Consider the following 16,462-nt stretch of genomic DNA (forward strand, 5'->3'; position numbering starts at 1 on the left):
ATAAGTCAACAGGACCAGCACAGAACAGACATGGCCTATACAACACTTAGGAGATATTATTTTTATAAACACATCCACACACGTACGGTACACAGGGCTCATGGATGGAGGCTAAGGACACTACCACAAACGTGGCAGATGGACCCTCCTTTGGCAGCAGTGACCGCGGGGTGGTCTCCCCCTCCTTGGAAGTCTCTAGAAATCTGAGTTCATTTCAAAGGAAGAACCAAGTCAGGATGGGGCCAGGGTGGCCTGGGCTGAGTCAGTACTGGCATCTTCCCTTTTGGTCCAGTTTTGCAATAATTGGCCAACATTCTAACTAAAATTCTAAATTAGAAATTATGCAGTTATACTTGAGCATTATGCTCTTTTAAGAGCTATCTATATGGGATTAAATTGATAACAGCAACTCAAAAGGTCAGATAGGATCGTTAGGGGGCAGTGAGTTTACATTCATGGGGGAGGAACAACTCGGAAAAGAAGGGTAAGTTGCATGGTTGCAGAACTCAAAATGTAATCAATGTCACTAAATGGTACATGTAGAAACTGTTGAATTGGTTTATGTTTTGCTGTGTATATTCTCAAAAACTACAACAAATTAAAAAATAATAAAGAAACGATGCAGTTATAAAGTCAACAGAGTCCAGACAGCATCCACATATGCTTCATCCTTCTGGGGTTACATGGAGTCAGTTAAAAATTCACTACCTTTCCAAAAATGTTCACGCCGCACCTGCCTGCAAGAAGCGTGCTCCAGAGATTTTGTGGGAACACACAGAGGCCTGAGTTCCGCCTGCTGGTTTTGGCTCCACCCCTGCTCTGTCAGGCCCATCAACCCCCTCATTCCCATTCCACCAGGCTGTGTTCACCCTCCTCAAGCCAGAAGCTGGGTTACAAATAACTGTGGTGGTTGACCCAGCAACACAGTTCAATGCCAGGATAAGCATGCTCCCATCTCCCTCTGTTGGGACAACCTGGCTTGACAGGGCAGACGGTGAGGAATTTGGGAGTATAGTTCTAACTGTGAAGCTGGAGAGCACTCCACCCCAGGCTCATCCCCAGCCAGGGGGTTTTGGCTCAGATTGTGGGAAAACCCTTAAAATACCTGTTTACTCTGCCAGAATGAAAAAAAAAAAAAAAAAAAAAAAAACCAGGAGGAACTCTGTCAATGTAAAGGTTTTAAATAGTTTCTAGGTCAGATCTAAAACTTATGTATTAAAGACTGTTTAAAATACACAAGCATGTTGTGCTATCTTTATGCAAACTCTATGACCAGAGGCAGTGATATGGTTCATCACACATTGTTACTGTGTCTTTGCAAGTTAAGAACTGAAAGCATTTTGCATCAAGGGTAGATGGTGTATGGCCAGAAGACACACACACATGATTACACACACTACAAGAAGTTCACAATGTCACTGTGAGCCCTGGCTCTGTGACAGGACAAGGTGGCTGCTATGTTCCAACATGTCTTATCAGGACTCTGGGAAAATGGGGACCCACACTAGACATATCTCCTCACCAGGAAGCAAGCACAGAACACATCTGGTTCCCACCACCTAACAGAGTTACTCACAAAAAGGGTGGCGAATTTACCACCAGGTGGGTAGGTACTTTTTCCCTGCCCTGACCCTGCTGCTGTCCCTCTTCTGCCTGCCCTCTATCCCTCCACTGGCAGAGGCTGGAGCAAACAGCTGGATTCTGAAACCACAGTGCTGTCTCTATAAAAATATACTGAGATTCATCAACACTCTTATTGTGCGTAGATGACCTGGTGGCCTGACTCTGCATCTATCACAGGCAACTATGGCCAAGGACATGTGTGACATATGCATACACATGTATACTGCACTTGCCTGGCACTGGGCCAAACTCTACACAAAGCTGTAGGATGCACCACTGTGCCCGAGTCCTCCTCCTCAGCCTCGGCTGTGCTGGGAGGGGCCAGCCCGGCCAGCACCATGGGCAATCCTGGGGTGGTAAGAGGGCTAGACGTGGATAGGCTGTGGCCCTGGCTTCCCAGAGTGGCCGTTCCCTGGGTCTGGGGTCCTCCTGAATGCCCACTTGCCTCCAGCTGCTGTTGTCCATCTGCCTGACCCTCTCAGAGGAGCCGAGGGCCATTTCTCCAAGAAAGTCTTATTGCAAAGAGCCACCTCAGGTGTTAGAATGAAAGCCCCTTGGACCCCAGAGAGGAACATGACTGGAATGAGATGGGCAGGGCTCATCAGCCACTCGCTTCTTGCAGGCAGAGGGGAAGCCTGGGGCCCGTCTCTCCTACAAGGACTCAGAAGGCCAGGACCAGGGTCGCAGAGTCTTCTTCTGTCATAATCTGCTTGGCTCATGCACAAACTGCAGCACCCACCTGTGCCAGGTCTCTGAGTGGACCCTGTCCCACAAGGAGATGTGCAAGAGGGAGGGCGGAGTCCAGGTTGGCTGCAGAAAAGGAAGGAAGGGGGCTCTTGCCTTTTCTGCCACCAGACACAGGCCAAATGAACGAATGAACACACTACCGTGGAGTCGGATCCGACTCATAGCGACCCCTCCTTGGGTTTCCAAGGCGGTATCACTACAGAAGTAAATTGACCAACCTTCCTTCCGAGGAGTGGCTGGTGGGTTTGAACCGCCAGCCTTCTGGTTAGCAGTTACTCCTGTGGTTATGTGCATTGCTGATCAAAAGCAGCATGGACCTAAATGTATCTGAGCAGGTGGTCCCCATTAAAGGACAGGAATGACAAGGAGTATATGTGGGTCACTGGGGAGTTCCAGTGGCCAGATGCCTCATCTCTGTGTTTGTACATTTCAACTAAAAAGCGAGCATGGGGTCAAGCAATGAGAGATGATGTGAGGGTCAGAAGCTGCCTGTGCTATCAGTAACCCGAGGGCTCAACACGCCCTGACCCCTTACTGACCCACCTCCTTGGCCAGAGCCAACCCATCCAGCTCCAGCATCTGTCTCCAAATGATGACTCCTGAGAGAGGTCTGCAGCTCTCATCAGTATGTTGATTTTACTGTGGACAATGAGGAGGGTAATGGTGGTGACAGTAATGGTTGTGATGGTAAAGATGACGGTGGTGATGGTGGTGGTGATGCTTATATCAGGGCACTTCAGGAATCACAGTGTAGGCACCACTCTTCCCAACACTAAAACAAACCTTCCACCTTATTCATCAGTGCATTTCAACCAAGCCTAGTATAGTCCACTGTAAAATTAAGCAAGTTTAAAAACTAGATCTAATAAGAACAAGAGATTAAACAAAGGAACATTTTTTACAATCATTGACATATATTACAAAAATGACACAGATTAATATAATTACCTTAGCAATGATTTAAAGCTGTTTTTTTTTTTTTTAAAAAAAAAAAGATCCTACTTTGCAATTCATCCTTAACCTCTATAGGAGGTTTGAAAAATAGGCTAAGAAAGTACTAAAATTCTGTACTTTGATAATAATCAGGCAATTCTGGATTAAGACATCTCTCATCTTAAAATAAATTACTATTACTATTTTGCATGTTATAAACTATGGAAAGTCAAAACAAAAATTAGTTCTAATCTGAATCCAAACACCACTTCCATGGACCACAGGTAACTTCCTGGGTGGGATTCTCCCAGAGGAACAACTAGGCTTTGTTCCAGTCAGGGAAGACCGAACAGGTCCATGTAGAAATGGTGTGTGGATTGCACAGCCTTCAGTGAAATCAGGGTGAAAAGTGCATTTCCTTCATAGGCATGGGAATGGTGGATACTGCCCTCTGCAAACACTAACATTGTTTCTACATGCGTCCTGCACTCTGCAAACTCCAATGTCTGTTCTCAACAACTGCTTTCCTCCTGCTCCATAGAGATGGCCCGAGCCACACCCTCACCCCTCATGGTCATGGGCTGTGACATCTAAGAAGTCAGAAGAACAGTTTCAGCTTATGCCAGAAAAGCCACAGATGCTCTTGCAGATGGAATTCTCATCGTTCAGGTGTAATGCAGGGATGTACAAGAATGAGACCTAATGGGGCTTTGAGAATTAAATCTCTTCAATAAAGCTGAAAGAACTAAGAGTCAAAGACTATTTGCTAGAGAACCTTTTCTTTAAAGCTGATTGTACAGATACAATAAGTTCCTGTACCCAATACCTCTTATTTTCAGGGTGTGTGTTTCATGAGCTCATTGAAGAGATACATTTATCTTATTTCCCCAATCCTATACTTGTTCCCAATTATTAAGAGGAAAAAAAAAAAAAGGTCAAAGAAAGCATTTCTCATTGGCTGGTGATGTGGTCTCTTATCTTGTCCCCACTTTGGCAGTGACAGTATTTAAAGGTGGTACAAAGAATCTTGGCCCAGGTAAGTTAGCTGGTCCCTATTTCCTGTCAGGCTATCAGCCACAGCCTTGTATCTTGATCACGCAGGGACAAGCATGGCCAGGGCTCTACCCAGGGCTGCAAGAAGCCTGTGACTTCTGCAGCTCCTTGAGACAAACCAGGAACTAGGAAACTCAACAACCCAATGTGATACAGGAAGAGATGCTCTGACATGCTGGCCACTGGCCAACAAGCCCAAACCTCATGCCTGGCCACTGCTCACTGCTGTGGCTGTGCTGAGGGCAGGACAGATGCAAGTTAAGACATATAGAATATGAGTGAAGGGTTGGGATGTAGGGGAAGAAAAAAATGAAAACGTGGAATGGTGTAGCAAAGTTAAAGAGAGCAGCATCTTTGCTTACAGTATTTTTCAACAAGTGAAGATGCACTATAAATAGGTGAGAGTCCCTGTGGAACTGCATTCACAGGAGGGGCTTCCTGTGGGAGATGGAGCAGGGGAAGAGGCGTCTCCCAGGGGAGAGTCTGCTTTCCTGGAGCCATATCCAGTACCTCCTGATTCCCATCATCTCCATCCATCCCTGCAGGCTGTGTGGCTCCTGGGAGATGCAAAGCTCCACATTCACCCGTGACCTTCATCTAAGACTTGGGGGTAAGGGTTGGGGAGGAAGAGGTACTGAGATCAAGACACGCCCAAGTCTTAGGGACCCTGGGCACCCTTGCCTGCTAGCCACACTTAAGGTGACCCCAATCCTGGGCAAAGTGAGACCAGGAAAGTTGCCCCCAAGCAGTGAGCACCTGGACTTGTTTCACAGCTAATGCTAAAACCTCTGCCATCCCAGCCTGATGTGGGGGATCTCAGAGCTGCTTGTTTGATACTCTGCTGTCCCCCAACTTGTGCCAAAACCTGTCTCCTCTGGAGGTGGGATTTGGGTGGCTGAGGTCTGCAGCAGACTTTGATGAAGGGGCCTGCTGTGTCCTGACATTTGATTGGCACAGAACATATTGTGGAGGGAGGACGGGGTGATATTACTGGCCTTGGGGATCGAATATGCTAGCGAAGGGAGGTGGAGTCTGAAGTCCTTCCTCTGTTTTCCACACCTGTCTATAAACACTTGTTTATAAACACTGTGGCTGGACACCTCTGTCACCAGCAATCCGTGGGGCAACAACACATGCACACTGCACCACAAATTAGGCAAGTTTTCCAAAGGAAACAGACATGGTGATTTCCCTGGAACTCCATAGCCTGCCCAACCTCACCTGTAATTGTGTTAGATCCCCTCAATGATGTGTCAGGAGATTCCTAAAAGAAGATGTTACATGAAGGTCCCTCTGATTACTCTCGGGGAGGGCATGCAAAAGTCCTACCCAGTACCTGGTGTGACTGAACAACTGATTAAAAAGTCTCTTCCACATGGTTAAACCAAAGAGCCGTATCTGAGATCCCCAGGACTCAAAGAGCAGCAAATTAAGAAATTAAAACTCTGATACAGGAGAAGAGGGTAAGATTAGAATGACGATAAAGATATTTGGCATAATTCTTCCAGGGCTGATCCGTTAAGGGATCAATTAAAACTCAGCTCATTCTGAGAGACGCAAAGACTCAGGACTCCCAGGCCCACCCATTCAGGACACAGGTTATGTGCAGCAGGTGGAGGGCCCAGGGCCGACACAAGGCCCCTGGGCCAGTGGGCCACTCCCTCACCACTAACATGTACCCCACCAAGGGGGCAAAACACCCAGAAGGCTATAAGCTGGAGCTGATTACCCAGGGAGACCCAGGAGCCTTCAGGAAGGAGGAGAGCTGAGTTTCTAGATTTTAACTTTCTGTGATCGCCTTTTTTTTTTTTTTTTTTTAAAAAAAAGCAAGGGCAGCACATTTTCACAATTCAGAATAGTGAAGGTTGGATGCCCAAGGAAGAACAGGTATCAAAGTCTTGGTCACAGCTCTAGGGCAGACATTACGTTTTCACAGGACAACGATGAAGACACCGATAGGTTGTGCGTTGCGGGAGCCATGCACATGGCCTTACAGCACCGTGGCCTGCACGACAATCTCTGGGTTTTCGATGTCCTTCTTGCTTTGCACCATCCTGAGCTCCAGCTGGGCTGGGCTGGGCTTCTGTCCCTTTCCAGCCTGGGCTGCAAGAACACGCAAAGCATTAATGGCCAGGAGTGGAGCAAGGAGCTGGCACTGCTCGTGTCTTTCCTTCCTCGCCTGCCCAAGCCCCTTGCATCGCCTGGATCACTTCCAAGGTCTATTTCAGATAGGAGCTCCCCCCATCCCCCTACTGGCCCCAGCCCTAAAGGCTATGGCTAGCAGAGACAGTGACCCATTCATGGCAGGAGAGACGCCCTTTCCAGTGTAGTCTCCCTCCTCCCACCCCTCTGTCCAAAGTTCCCAATGCTATGCAAACACATGACCATCTCACCACAGGAAGTGAGGGGCCACCCACTTCCCCTGGGCAGTACCTTTTGCACACTGGATGGTCCTCTGTAGGACGTGCTGCATGGCAGACACAGTTTTCTCACATGCCACCTGCAGAGGAGAGAGACCTGTGTCCCTGCTCACCCTCCAACAGCCCTGGAGGGGGTTCTGTTAATGTAAACACTGGGGCACAGGCTTCACATCAGAGAGGACCCCAAGCCACCATATGCTCCCCAGATTTTCACCTGTCACATGAAGGACTCTGCACCTTGAAGAGGAGAGGTGAAGGCCTTGTCTAAGCCTTTCACTGCCCAAATATAGATCTGCTTTATCCTTAGGCAAATATATTCATATGTACTTACATATCAAACAGGGGGGCAGACACCAAAACAACTCACACTAAGTGCTGAATGCCCCCCCAGTCAGACATGACATGATCCATTGGTTTATATAGCATACTACAAAGAGCCCAGGAAAGCGGAGTGGGTGTCTATCTATGAAACTAACTGCCTCCCTCTTGACTACAGATGACAGTGGGAAAGGCTATTTCATGACCTTTGTCATTATTGCCTTGCAGGTAAACTTTAACCCTTTAACCAGTTGCTGTCAAGTTACCCCAACCCATGACCCAATGTGTGTCAGAGTAGAACTGAGATCCATAGGGTTTTCAATGGCTGATTTTTCACAAGCAGATCACCAGGTCTTTCTTCCAAGGCACCTCGGGGTAGACTGGAACCTTCAACCTTTTAGTTAATGGTTGAGTACGTTAACTGCAAACAACACCCAAGGGCTCCACCTGGCATGTAGTGGATGCTTGATAAATGTTTCTGGAATGAACTGACCATGTAAATTTAATGGGGAAAAGATGTCACTTGTTGTCATCTCAAAGTCAGAGCTGGTGACTGGAGGGCAGGGGCTATGGAATCTATACATATTCCCACCAATGCCATGACCCCGGGGCTGGGCTAGATCAATGATGAGGACTCCTCAGGGCATCATTTGGCAAGTTTCCACTGCTCTGTACCAAAAGGCCCTCTAATTGCTGCCAATTAATCCAGCAGTCTGCCATGTGTGCACATCTCTGCACCCGGCAGGGGAGAGGTGAAGATTCAGCCTATGCCCTTCACTGTACTAACTTGGATCTGCTTTATCCCCACTGTTAGGGATTGAAATGTGTCTCCCAAAAATATGTGTTGTAAATCCTAACCTCTATGCCAGTGGTTGGGAGCTCTGGTGGCATAGTGCCTAAGGCATTAGACTGCTAAGGCTGGTGGTTCAAACCCACCAGCTACTCCTTGGAAGGAAGATTGGGCAATCTACTTCCATAGTGATACTGTCTCAGAAAACCAAGGAAGGGTCACTATGAGTCGTATCCAACTCAATAGTAGTGCATTTGGTTTTGGTTTTGGTTATGCCAGTAGTTACCATTTCCTTTGGGAAGGGGTTGTCTTTGGTATGTTAATGAGACAGGATTAGTGTAGGGTATGTTTTGAATCAATCTCTTGCAAGATATAAAAGAAGCAGATTAAGGAGGCAGCGATTTGGGAAGAGAGATGCCAAGCCACATGAAGATCACCAAAGACCAGAGGCTCAAAGAGACAAGGACCTTCCTCCAGAGTAGACAAAAAGAGAAAGCCTTGTCTTAGAGCCAGCACTGTGAACTTGTACTCCTAAACTGTGAGCTTTGTGCTGCTAACCAAAAGGTTGAGGGTTTGAACCTACCAGCCACTTTGCAGGAGATAAATGAGGCTGCCTGCTTCCATGAAGATTTACAGCCTTGGAAACCCTATGGGGCAGTTCTACTTTGTCCTATAGGGTCACTATGACTCAGAATTGACTTGATGGCAATGGGTGGTTTTAAACTGTGAGAAAATAAATTTGTTTGTTTCATTTGCAGTATTTGTTATAGCAGCACTAGATAACTAAGACATCTATGCAAGTGCATTTATGGGCAGTCATATACCAAAGAGGGTCTGGACAGCCCAACAACTCTCAGTAAGAGCTGAATCCCCAACACAGTCTAACAGATATGCATCCACCCACTCACCACCCTCATACCCTGACCTTGGTCCTCCAAGGCAGCCTAGCCTTCTGCTCATCTCCTTCTGTCAAAAAGGCTCATCATGTCATTGTAGCAACTATGTTTTCATACCATTTACTGTACTCATCACTAAAAGATGTCCAGGTAGTCTGGGATGGACAAGATGGCTCAGACCACAATTCTTGAAGCTAAGAGCCAGTCAGTTTTCACAGGATTTGGGATTCTCTCCGGATCACACCTGCCTGAGTTCAGTCTCCCATATACCCCTGAAAACTTCACAGGTGAGGCAAGAGGGTGGAGCCGAGACAGTGGGCCATGAGCCGGACTTGAACCTAGACTGTTGACTCAGGAGCCCCTGGCCCTCTGCCCACCTTTCCCTGGCATCAAAGTGGCAGCTAAGCTGGCACAGGACATACATGCTGGTGTACCCAGCCCTACTGTCCTTCTCTCCTTGGAACTTCAAACCAGTGCCCCATACAGGGGGCAGCTGGATGACCATGGGGAATGGTGTACTGTGCTGACCTTGAGATTATTGGGGTGCTTATGCGTCCAGGCCAGCAGCATCGCAGCAAAGAGGTCCCCAGTGCCCACGAAGACAGCATCTACCCTGCGCATCTCCATCCGGATCCGCTCTGTCACGATGGAGCCATCAGGCTGCCCTGGAAGATGCAGATCAGGAGGCTCTGGCCCACAGCTTTTCTGCTGAGCCCCACTCCTTTCCTGCTTGGCAGCAGGGAGGGGTGTTCATAGTGACAGTACATGGGGTGATCTCACCTAGAGGGACCTGACCCAGATTGTGCCAGGGTGCCCCCATCCATCCCTAGCTGCTGTCCCTTTCCCAAGAGAAAACAAAAAAGACTGTGGTATCGGTTGAGTTGTATATTCCCAAAAGTTATGTTGACATCCTAACCCCTGGATCTGTGCAGGTGACCCTGTTTGGGAATACGTATATAGTATATAGTGTACCTTTCTATATATAAAAAACATTAAAGAAACACTTCCAGATACATTAAAAACATCTTTAACACAAAACTACACTAATACTACAGTAATAATAATAATGTTTTGATGTATATCACAAAGTAGAGCCTGTTTGTTATTACGAACCATTGTTATATACCTCAAATTGTTAATATAATAGGTTTTACGGTGTTGGTTTGTCACTATGGGTTGTACATTAAGTTGCATGTCTGTAACCCTGTGAATGCCTGCAGTTTAATAATCAGCAAGAAAGCAGAAATGTCCTTCCAGAGAGATGAGCAGTCTATGCCATGAGGGGCCTGTGGGTGCCTGGCTCCATGGAAGCTAGACTCCCACTGGGCCTCCAAAGAACCTGTGCAGTCTAGGACAGCTCTTGGCTCCCTGAGCTTGCAGGTCAAGGCCTCTACCCCATTCCCCAGGTTGCAGTCATGGCTGCCTGAGAGCCACTTGCCTGAACATTTGGGGTGGAGTCGTCAGTATCCCGTGTTCCCCTCTCCCTATCACGGGAACCTCCCTGGTTCTGCTTTCAGTCAGACCTTCCCATGGGGCAATGGAGTCAATCTATCTCTCCTTGCAGAATCAGGCCCAGCTTTCTTTGTAAGGAACCCAAAGGATATCTGGGAGTGGGGCACTCACTTGTCCTCTGGCTACCCAGTGCAATCAGGTAGTCACTGCCCTGTGGGGATGGCAGGTCGGAGCTGGTGATGACCACGGTGTCAGGTCCCATGGAGTGTAGCATATCCATCACCTGCTGAGGCAGGGGACAGCAGTTAGCTTGGTTCCAAGCCAGACTGTGCACTAACAGCATATCCTGGGGCCATTGCTTGGCCCTACCCTCTTTGCACCACTCATAACCAGTACACACACACTCATATGCACCCAAGTGCACTTTCTGGCAAAGCTGCCCTTTGTAAGGGGAACACAGGGTGTAGCTTGCTGGGATGGGGACAGTAGAGGCTAACAACCTGGAAAACTGCCCCCTGATCCTAGGCCTCCCTGTGTCCTGTGAAGGGATGGTGTTCTGGTTACCTAATGCCACTCTGACAGAAATATACCACAAATGGGATGGCTTGAACAAACAGAAGTTTATTCTCTCACAATCTGGAGGCTTTAAGTCCGAGTTCAAAGTGCCAGGCTCTAGGGGCTGGGTGAAAGCCCCTCAGCCTTGGGCTTCTTCAGCCTTAGCAGCTAGCAGCTGTCTGCATGAAGAAACGCCTCTAGCTTCAGTGGGCCAGGAGCTGGAGGCAGAGCTGAAGCCCAAGGTTGACAAGAAAAAGGCACAGTAAAAAAGATGTTACCAAACCACACGACAGGCCATTAATTCAAGTCCATTGTAAGTCCCAAGGTCGGCAGAGCACGGCAGGCTGCTGACCAACAACATGGCTACATGCAAGGTCCAAGCATGCTTTACGCTAGAGACCATTCCCAAACCTGCTTCTTATATACAGGAAGCAGACCACATACCCAAAGCAGCTACCCAGCTGCTTGTGGAAGATCCCACCATGCAGCTGACTGCCAGTCTCATCATGGGGCATAACCACCACCAGCTGCCCACTCAACCAGGCCCAGACAAGCTGACACAGAAACATAACCACCACAGATGGCTTCTCCAGTGTGAAGCTGCAGTCCAAGATCCTGTGTGTGCCGTCACACATCCAACCTCACCTAGTACCTACTTCCCATAGGAAGAGCCTTCAGGCCCAGGCCTTAGTGGTACCCTCATCTGGGATAAAAGCTACACACACCTTCCCCCATCAAGCAACAACAGCTTCCACCTTCCCTTGATCTCTAGTGAGCTGTGTGATGGGCTGAATTGTATCCCCAAAAAAGATGCTGAAGTCCTAACCCCTGCACCTATGAATGTGACATTGTTTGGAAACAGAGCCTTTAAGAAGTCAACTGGAGTAGGGTAAGTCCTGATACTGTATGACTGGTATTGTCATAAAAGAGAAGAGACACAGACAGGCAGACACCGTGTGATGCTGCAGCTACAAGCCAATGAACACCTGGAGCCACCAGAAACTGGGAGACAGGCATGGAACAGATTCATGAGCCTAAGAAGGAATCCACACTGCTAACACCCTGATCTCGGACTCCCAGGCTCCAGAACTGTGAGAGAACAAATTTCTGTTGGTTTAAGTCACCCACTTTGTGGTACTTTGTTATGGTAGCCTTAGGAAACTAAGACAGCCATTTACTCATTCATTCACTCAGCAAAATCTACTGCTGTATGTCCACCAACATCTAGGGCTGGTGGTTTCCTACCCTCCAAGGGCATATGTCTAGGGATAAAATACCTACTCTGGGGTCCATGGGGGCTCAGGAGGGCCAGCTACACAGAGCCCTGAAGACTGAAGAAAGGACCTAAGAAGTGGAGGCCAGCACTGGTGGCAGGCAGGGCCTCACACATGGAGTAGGGCACCCCATGTATCTGCACTGTCATTACTGAGGCCCCCTTTCCTGGGGTTACTCTGAGAATATTAAAGTAGGAGGAATCATCTCCCTGCAAAAGGCTCACACGCTGACCTGAATTCACCTACATAGTCTGAGATATCCCAAACAGGACCCCACAAAAAAGCATGGCAGATCTACCCTCTCCCTTGTCAGCAGGTCCTTATCCACCAGTCTGAGGCCTAGGGAGATAACCCCAGCCAGGAGCAGAGGACATGGAGCAAGAGGAACTTAGCTCTCTCTAGTTTGGCTTTTTCCTAACATGTTACTGTGAGGGTGCTCTCCTCATCCCCCTATTGCCTTAGAGCAAGTACCATAAGGGAAAGTGGAGAAGAACTTTGAAGGAGAGATTCCGCCTGTCAACTGCACTGTCAGCTCTTGCCCCAGAGTTTCCAGAGGCTCTTCCTGCCTGCCCGCCTCATGATAGTAGATGCCGATTCTTGCAATAAATCTCTATGTATATATATCTGATCGGTTCTGTTAGGGGAGCTCTGGTGGCGTAATACCTAAGGCATTTGACTGCTAACCAGAAGGCTGGCGGTTCAAACCCACCAGCAACTCCTCGGAAGGAGGGTTGGGCAATCTACTTCTGTAGCTTTGGGTTTTTTTTTTTGGTTCTGTTAGAGGAGCCCTGGTGGCACAGTGGTTACATGCTTAGCTGTTAACCAAAAGGTTGGTGGTTCAAATCCCCTAGCCACTTTGTGGGAGAAAGATGTGGCAATATGCTTCTGTAAGGATTACAGCCTTGCAAACCCTATGGGGCAGAATTGACATGATGGCAATGGGTTTTTACTAGTTCTATTTCTCTGGGGAAATTCAGTGGATACAGATTTTTTTTAGTCACCAGAAAGCAATAACTAGAAGGTGCTGAAATGTGTTAAAGGCTCACTTGGTTGCCTCCCCTCCTATGTCTATACACCACGCAGCACAGCCATGACCCATATGTGGGCTGGAGCAAGGGCTCCTTCACTGAGAGGTTTGCAACCCAGGCACTTGTGCTGTCCTCTACTGCTCATGAAGCCAGGCCTTCTGCAGATACTCAGATCACAGGTGCTGAGCACACCTGCAGGCCTCTAGAAAAATGACAACACACGATGTGTGAGAGTGCAAAAGGACTGGTCAGCTAAATCGTGCAGGAGACTCTCCAAGTGCCAGCACATAGCAAGTGCTCAATAAATGCTGATGGCATTGACATGAGCATGAAAACAGTCCATTAGCCAAGATCCCCAACAAGTGCTGAGCTACAGGCAATCAGCCCTACCTCCTCATCAGATTTCCTACTGTAACTGCGGAAGCCAGTGTGCCCTACAGTGTGACCCCCCATGTGAGCATCATGGCCTTGCTCCGTATAAGCCCCCCTCCTAAATGCATGTGATCTTCAGCAGGTCTGCCTTACCGCCAGTGCTTCTTCTTGGCTGTGGATCTTTCTGCCGCTCAGTAACCTGCAAGACAGGCAAGAGGGGACAGGCAGGGGACACATGAGACGTCTTTCCAGGTTCTGCCACAAGAGGCTGAGACCTGAGAGTTTATTTCTGTAACAGTGTCCCCAAGCTACAGCGGCATGGTAACCCTCCCACCAAAAGGAGCTTGCTTGGCATCTGTGACAAATTCCAAACCAGCCTAGTCCAACCTCAGCTGAGAATATTTAGCCACACTGCACATGTCTTCAAATGACCATGAAAACAAACAGAAAAATCGAGTACAGAATCAGGGAATAATGAAGATAGACTGTACCTGTGTTTTAGTTATCTAGTGCTGCTGTAAGAGAAATACTCCAAGTGGGTGGCTTTAACAAATAGAAATTTGTTTTTTCAAAGTTTAGGAGCCTAGATGTCTGAATTCACGGTGCCAGCTCTAGGGAAGGCTTATTCTCTCTGCAGGCTCTGGAAGAAGGTCCTTGTCCCTGGCCTGTGTTCATATGGCTTGGCATCTCTCTTCCCCTATCTCTCTTACACTCTTGCTTGTTTAATCTCTTTTCTATCTCAAGAGATTGACTCAAGATACACACTATACTAATCCTGCCTCATTAACATAACAGAGGCAACCTATTCCTAAATGGGATTACAGCCACAGGTATAGAGGTTAAGATTACAACACATATACTTGAAGGACATAGTACAATGGTAGAATAGGCAGCAGTAGACATTTCCATTACAAATGGGAGAAATCGAAAGGAAGGGATAATGGGCATCAAGCAAGGCCAAAACTTAGCAGGACGCTGCTACATTAGCTTTCATGGGTTGCAAATAATCCCCTGTACTTTGGGACCATCTGGGCAAGGGCCTCACCCTCCAGACTCTCGATGTTGGCTGCAGTCTCTGGAATCTGGATGGAGGGCCCTCAGCCCTGGCTTCAGCTCTGCCTTCCAGGCCCACTGAAAGGCAACTCTATTCCTTTGGCTTACCAAAAAAACCAAACTCACTGCCATTGAGTCGATTCTGACTTATAGCAACCCTCTTTGGGTTCCAAGGTGGTAAATCTTTAAGGAAGTAGATTGCCCAGTCTTCCTTCTGCAATGTGGCTGGTGGGTTTGAACCGCCAACCTTCTGGTTAGCAGTCAAATGCCTTAGGCACTACGCCACCAGAGTTCCTTTCCTTTGGCTTACTCACTGTCGTTGAATCAGATCCAACTGACAGTGGCCCCTCCTTGGGTTTCCAAGGTGGTATCACTACAGAAATAGATTGCCCAATCTTCCTTCTGAGGGGTGGCTGGGGTGTTTGAACCACCAGCTTTCTAATTAGCAGTCAAATGCCTTAGGCACTACGCCACCAGATGATCTTCCTTCTGCTTAGGGTCCTGTTGTTGTTGTTACGTGCCGTCGAGTCAGAACTGACTCTTAGCGACCCCTCCTTGGGTTTCTGAGGCAGTATCACTACGGAAGTAGATTGCCCCATCTTCCTACTGAGGAGTGGCTGGTGGGTATGAACCGCCAGCCTCCTGGTTAGCAAGCAGTCAAGTGCCTTAGGCACTACGCTACCAGAGTTCCCAGGGTCCTATTAGGGTGGCCCTACTCTTTCAGCCCATCTGGGTGCTGACCCCACCCATTTGGTCCCATTGGGCATGGCAGCCCTGAATTCTTTCCTTTAGTTCATTCTTAGTCCCTTTCAGTCTACGCTGATGGATTTTCTACTGTGGTAGCTGGTTAAAGACATCAGTCACAGGCTTTTTGTCTCTTTAACAAAAGATTATATAGCTACGTCGTTGGTGAAAATTCAAAGACATGTGCTCTTAGTATTTAAAACAATTTTGCAAATATTTAAGTTTTGTTTTCATTTTATACAGTTTATTTTTAAGTTTTAAGCATAACAAAAATTGTGACGATGGTGGAGGACTTGGCACTGTTTCATTCTGTCGCTATGAGCTAAAACCAACTCAACCCAAAAATCCACTGCCATTGAGTTGATTCTGACTCATAATGACTCCCATTAGTTTTCTAAGGCTGTAAATCTTTATAGAAGTAGATTGCCTCATTTTCCTCCCACAGAACAGCTGGTGGGTTTGAACTGCTGACTTTCTGCTTAGCAGCCAGATGCCTTGCCCACTATACCACCAAACAACCATAAGCAATTCAACAACACCTAAAAATTATAGCATTTTCAAGTCCAGCTGATTACTAATAGTGGCAAAGAGAAATCCTTGGCCCCTTTAAGAGCTTGCTTAGAAATCTCCTCACCCAGATATCCAAGTTCATCACTTACAAATTCTACCTTCCACCAAATATCTGAACATGTATTTCAGACAAATTCTTTGACACTACATAAAAAGTATCACCTTTTTTCCATTGTCCAATCACATATCCATCACTTCCTTTTAAAGCCTCACCAGAAACACATTTAATACCCACATTTCTAGCACACACTCTGTTGCTGGTGCCATATGTATTCTCTAGGATGACAGAGACTCTATGGATCTTCTCATTTCCTTCTGAGCCCTCACTAGAATTGCCTTTGATGTCCATAATTCTACCAACACTCTCTTCAAGGCAATCTAGGCTTTTGTATTAGGTACCTTACACATTTTCCAGCCTCTACCCATTACCCAATTCCAAAACCACCCCCATATTTTAGCTATTTGTTAGAGCAGCAGCCCCACTTTTCAGTATCAAACTCTGTCTTAGTTTATCTAGTGCTGCTATAACACAAGTGGGTGGCTTTAATAAACAGAAATTTATTTTCTCACAGTTTAGAAGGCTACAAGTCTGGATTCAGGGGTGCCAACTCTAGAGGGTTTTTTTTTTTTTTTC

At 47.4% G+C, this 16,462-nt stretch overlaps 1 protein-coding gene across 1 annotated transcript in view; it reads right to left on the reverse strand.

The window, feature by feature from the left end:
- Window positions 1–6,346: 6,346 nt before the first annotated feature.
- The window catches only part of PDXK (pyridoxal kinase), a 66,618-nt gene continuing 56,502 nt past the window's right edge, over window positions 6,347–16,462 (reverse strand). Inside the window, exons 7-11 of the mRNA XM_007947256.1 lie at window positions 13,615–13,660; window positions 10,404–10,515; window positions 9,309–9,445; window positions 6,790–6,856; window positions 6,347–6,459 (exon numbers count right to left, since the gene is read on the reverse strand). Coding sequence (XP_007945447.1) covers window positions 6,347–6,459; window positions 6,790–6,856; window positions 9,309–9,445; window positions 10,404–10,515; window positions 13,615–13,660 — 475 coding nt within the window. The remainder of the gene's footprint in view (window positions 6,460–6,789; window positions 6,857–9,308; window positions 9,446–10,403; window positions 10,516–13,614; window positions 13,661–16,462) is intronic.

This window comes from Orycteropus afer, unplaced genomic scaffold (genome assembly GCF_000298275.1).
Source record: "Orycteropus afer afer isolate SDZICR_OR568_19922 unplaced genomic scaffold, OryAfe1.0 scaffold00179, whole genome shotgun sequence".
Classification (NCBI taxonomy): Eukaryota; Metazoa; Chordata; class Mammalia; order Tubulidentata; family Orycteropodidae; genus Orycteropus; species Orycteropus afer.